Here is a 5,770-nt window from a genome sequence, read left to right as displayed (position 1 = left end):
TGTACTGCTAAAATAACACAGTAGAATAAAAATATACAAAACTATGAACTTCTCAGTACTTCATTTTTAGAAAGAACTTAACACAAAAATTCTGTCGTCTGAAAATTTTTAAGCAAAATTCAACTTTAATCATATAGTCAAAAGAAGAATGCAGTATAAAATGGATCTTACTTACCTTTGAAGTAATAAAAAGAATGACAAAATGCCAAAGGTAAGGGTGAGTAATGAATATAAGGATAAAAGCAAATGTAGCCTAAGGAAGCAGCCTGCTCTGCCATATATATATTAATAGTAACCATAAATAGATCTATATATTTTGTTTTGTAACTTTTTTCAAAAGCAAATTTCTAAAAGCAGAAATAGCTAGAAAGCAATGACAACAAAAAAATATGTCAAAAACAGCAAAAATTTCCTCCATTATAGCCTACTGCCCGTGTTTCAACAAGTAAAAACAGCTTGTACCCAATTTAACTCATGCTTACTATGTAATACTGCCCTTACAACAGATATACTCAAATAAAAATGGCCATTTTAAAAATCAAGAAAGTGTATTTTGAATGCTTAATGGATAGCTATTATTCCTCTGAGCAAAATTTACTTACTAAAATAATACAATTAAAGAAATAGAAGTAAACTGATCAAGTTTCAACTACACCAGGCATATAGCGACCTATGCATATTATACATGTCCAACGAGCAAAACAAACTTATTTTAAAACTGGAAAAACTCTAAGTAGTGAGTAATAAAAAGCAGTGAGTAATAAAAAGCATACTTAAACTAGAAGGTTATTTTATTTAAGCAAGCATACAATTAGTGTTTTTTTAAAATCCAGAACTGTAAACACAATTCTCTCTGATAGAAATGTTTCCAAAAACAAATATTAAAATATTTTCATTAAATAAAAAAAATTATTAAAATCTAGAATCTAGATAGATTATTCTAGTCTTTAGGACCTAGGTAGATTATAAAACAATTGGGCTTTTTGAAATGACATTTTTAAAATATCTTACTTGTGATTATGCCCAGAAATATAAAAATACTGTACTTCTTGCTTAAAAAATTCTTTAAATACAAACAATTCTAAAAGTAATTTAGCAAAATCAGTAACAAAAAAAAAGAATCAATAATGTAGAAAAGCTAGGCTTTTTCATTTTATTTTTATACTAACATTTTTATTTTATGATGACATATATCATGTTATTTCAAAAAGGAGATATCTAGAATCAAAGTACAGGTTAATTTTAAAAGGATATCTCAAACAGTTGATATAAAGGCAGTAATAGCCAGTGTTTCATTATTTTTCTTCTTAGTTGTACTTAACTGGGGTGTACTTTCTGGACTTAAACAGATAACTTATACAGAAAAGAATCACATGCTATCTCAAAACTTACCGAAAATCATCCAAACTTTGGCTACCTCTGCAATAACAGATATGTGAAATTATATAAAGAAAGGAAAGAATGCCCAGGCATTAAACAAGTATCACTTTAGAACACAAAACAAAAATTTAAAGCTTAAAAGTTACACAGGTAGACAGCATTCATTTTTGTAAAGATAAGGCAGTCTCATGAATAACATAATAAAGGAAACAAAGTACTAACTGTTTTGAGGGTGTGGGAGTATGAATTCTACATCATTAAAAAGAAGTTCTTAAAAACTCAATATGTCAGGAAATAATTCTGTATTTTTTGCCTTCATTTAGGCATACTATTTGTTTGACGCAGTGGAAAGTATGCAGAGACTAAGCCACCAAAAACTTGGCACAGGAAAAAAACTTGTACTTTCCACATCATGGAATACATGTCCATATTAGATATAATTATGCATGCTTTGCACATTTTTAGTTTGCATATTTTAAAAAGTATATTTTAAGCTAAGAAGCAAATTTAAAAGATCTCTAAATGTTTTTTAAGTTGTGCTTTGAGCATGAAATGAAACAGAATATGCATTAAAATTTTACTTTTAAGATACAATTAAATAGAATGTAAATAAAGTACATATATACTTTACATATTTTAAGTCATGTAACAGCAATGCTGCTCTATTCAATGAAAGAATGTTAGGAAAGTCTTTTCTTTATTCTATACAGTCAGCAAATGAGTCATTAAGTATCACAGAAGCAGAGTCCTGACAAGACTGACAGTTAATATTAGAGTCAGGTCAATGTACAGAAAAGCTTACTTTATTTGCTATCTATCTCTGAAGTTAAGACCCTTAGATTTAGCTACTCAGCAGATTTATAAATTCAAAGAACTATTTTGCCTTATATATAAGAGTTTCTATTAAGTCCTATTAATCTCAACAGCTTAAGTCTATAAACGGGGACAAATTTCATCTGCTTCTCAACTGATGCTGGGAAATGTGATAAAAGTCTTGGAAAAGTATTCAAGTGAAAGGCACATGAATTGGGCAAAAAATGCTATTTTAAATAGCATGGATGCAATTTTTGTTAAAGTCTATGTTTCATGGCTATAATATATAAACTCTTAAGAAAAAAGTGATATTTTTACAAAGAAGCATAAACATATTTTCCACCTTTCAGAAAAGTTATTACATGTATACTACTTATACTGAGGCATTATGTAAGAATTAATATTTAACATTCAAAAAAATTCAAAACTATTTCTACACCCTTGGTTATGTCAAAAAATGTAATATATTCCCCCATGGCTAAGGTTTTCAGATTTTTCTTTGTTCCATCTAAAAGAACTACTCCATTTTCTATCTACTTCTCTCTTTGTACCACATTTCCAATTTATTTATATATTTATTGGATCCTTGCTCTGACAAACTAGGTGTTGAGAGCAATGTGAATACCCTGTATATTTACAGATTTGATACCTATATCAATTTTCATACATATAACAATTAAAGGACAAATCAAGACATTAATTATTTAGTTTATGAATGGGTAAAGTTTCTCTCTTCTGTTACCTTTCGTTAGTTCATTTAACTGCATACTTATATTTCTGGAGAGCCAGAAAGGAAAGAGAAAAATCTCTCCACTTTTATAACGAGTAAGTTCTCTAATAAAAAGTGCTCCCTATGGGGAAAAAATTTGAATTATTGGTGAATTTCATTTATGCATGCAGTCCATAATCTCCAATAAAACAGGTAATCAAGTACTAATGTGTATTAACTATAAGATTAACAAGGCAAGGGTGTGTATCTCGCTAAATTTTTCTAAAAGAATTTCAAGCATTTTGGTTACTGTATGTAGTATAGTTCTACAGTTCCTTAGTAAAATGTCTACTTAGGTAGCAATAGAACCATATATTCACAGAAAAATAGCTAATAAAGACAGTGATGCTATCACAGAATGATTAGCATCACCAAGTAAAAAAATAAAACATATATATGATTAAATATATCTACCTGTTGAATTTTGAATTGCGTGTTGGTGATTCTGCGCCTCTTAAAAGTTGTCTGAAATACTTCAAAAATAATTATGATTTATTAAACTAACATTTAATATTGAAACATTACCACAGCACTTCCCAGTATAAAGAAAATGTTATTTAAACCAAGTGAATACAACCACAGTCAAATAGATAAGAATTAAAATATTGCAAATAGAGATATTCAAGCCATGTGATTTCCATGGGTCTATAAATAATGTATATGTAAGAAGAATGTGCTTCCTATTATGTCATAGTATCACAAAGCTACTCAGGCAAATGGCCAAATTTGGTCACAATCTACGTAGTCACATATATACAACATGATTTTGGCATTGAGAATTATATTTACAATCAACTTCTAATCTCCATTAAGTTATGTAGTAAAAAAGAGTATTCACTTTCTTAATCATATTTTAGTTTTGTTTATTATTTTAATCACTCATATAATGATATCAAGTCATTATTAAATTTTACAGAAAAATCCTCAAACAAGATTAAAATTTTAACTTACCTCATCACTGTGGCAGAACATAGGAGTAAACACATTCTCCAACAGAGAAAGTACATGTTCATATGCTTCGAAAAGACATCTCATAGTTTGAAGTTTCACAACATCTATATATGGGCCTTCAGCAACTATTTAAAAAAATTATATTGTAGAAGTTATTTATGAATAGCATAAATAGATTATAAATTAGTTTAAATGCATTACAGTGAAATAGCACACAAAAAGTCCTAAAACCACATTTTGCAGAAAATCCACTATAAGGTATAGAATTCACCCTAGAATGAGGAATTGAAATATCCAAGCTCCAGGTCTGGCAAATATTAGTTATGTGAATTGTGAATAAGTTTCTTCATCAAAGCTTTCATCTTGTTAGTAAAATAGGATAATGGCTGCTCGTGTGTTACATGGCTATTACAATAATAGAATACATGAGAAAACTCTGAAAACTGTAAAAAGCTATAGAATCCATTTTCAGCATCATCTTTGACTTACTTTTTTGAATCTCTTCTACAATGAAGGGATCAAATCGAATTTTGTCAACACTTTCATCCAAACAGTATGTTTTATAAATCTTCTGCAACTCCTCATGAAGAGATAGCATTTCATCGTTTGATAACTCTGGTCTCAAAATTCTATCATTGAATTCCTCTAGCAAATTAGACAAGAGTAAAGAAAAAATGAATTATTTTAACATATAACTATTCATGAAAACTTCATGTTCATAGTTTAATTGTAGTCAATATTAAAAGCAACAATTATAAACAAACTACTCATCATTTTAAAGCTCTTTAGAAAGATTTAATTGGGACTAAAATAACTACTCAGGTGAAAGAAAAACTCGGTCACCCAAATATTTTACGCACTAATAAAAAATATGTAAATATTTACATAGCAACATAAATTTTCTAAAATTAAGAGTAGTACACATTTCTAAAGTATTCTTTAAAGAACATATTGGGTAATTTCTTATACCAAGAATCTTTAATATTTTGAAATCTGATTCTCTAAATAACAGGAAAAACTAAGGCTTTTATTTTTAGTTCCAGTTAAGTTTTTAAACAATATTTCCTTTAAACATGAAGACTACAAACTAGTGATGGAGTTGAGAGTCTGAACAAATTAATCTTTTTTTCTAAAACGACAGGTAATAGCATTTGAATAGCCAAAATACTGACTGCCTTTCTTTTATGACAAGAGTTGCTAATATGGAGCTCACCCCTTAATTCTTAATTGTCCAAAGAGAAAAAGAGAGGAAAGAAAGAAAGGATTTAAAAAAAAAAAAAATAGAATAGAACATATAAGGTCTTTAGGATGACAGAAAATTCATATAATTGGAGTCTCAAAAGGAAAGGAGAGAGAAAATGAGGCAGAATATCTAAAGAGATGACAGCCAAGATTTTTTAAAAATGATGAAAGACACTAATCCACATATCCGAGACTCGGTAAAATCCAAAGAAAATTAAAAAAAGAAAGAAAGAAAAAAAGAAAACTACACATGATAGTCAAATTGCTGAAAACCAAAATTAAAGAGAAAATTGTAAAATCAGTCAGAGAGAAAAGGGATACAAATCTAAGAATGGACACTAATTTCTCATTAGAAACAAAGGTATTGTCTAAAAGACAATGGAAGAATGGCTTTAAAGTACAGAAAGAAAACAAAATGTCAACCTAAAATTCTATATACCATAAAAATATCCTCCAAAAATAAAGACAAAATAAACATCTCTTCACACAGACATAAGCTAAGAGAATTTCCCTCCAGCAGACTGGTACTCTAAGAAATGTGATAAAGATTTCTTTAAGCAGAAGAAAAACGGTAACAGAAACCTGGTTCTACAGAAGGGAATAAAGAGTACGAAA

At 28.8% G+C, this 5,770-nt stretch overlaps 1 protein-coding gene across 1 annotated transcript in view; it reads right to left on the bottom strand.

Annotated features, from left to right (window-relative positions):
- SNX14 (sorting nexin 14) overlaps positions 1-5,770 on the bottom strand; it is a gene marked incomplete at its 3' end in the record, with an annotated part of 61,924 nt that overhangs the window by 18,248 nt on the left and 37,906 nt on the right. Inside the window, exons 13-16 of the mRNA XM_023533450.1 lie at positions 4,403-4,558; positions 3,914-4,038; positions 3,377-3,435; positions 1,393-1,419 (exon numbers count right to left, since the gene is read on the bottom strand). Coding sequence (XP_023389218.1) covers positions 1,393-1,419; positions 3,377-3,435; positions 3,914-4,038; positions 4,403-4,558 — 367 coding nt within the window. The remainder of the gene's footprint in view (positions 1-1,392; positions 1,420-3,376; positions 3,436-3,913; positions 4,039-4,402; positions 4,559-5,770) is intronic.

This window comes from Pteropus vampyrus, unplaced genomic scaffold, assembly GCF_000151845.1.
Source record: "Pteropus vampyrus isolate Shadow unplaced genomic scaffold, Pvam_2.0 Scaffold102, whole genome shotgun sequence".
Taxonomy (NCBI): Eukaryota; Metazoa; Chordata; class Mammalia; order Chiroptera; family Pteropodidae; genus Pteropus; species Pteropus vampyrus.
The sequence above is the reverse complement of the archived record's forward strand: the minus strand, read 5'-3'. Positions and strand labels throughout refer to the sequence as shown.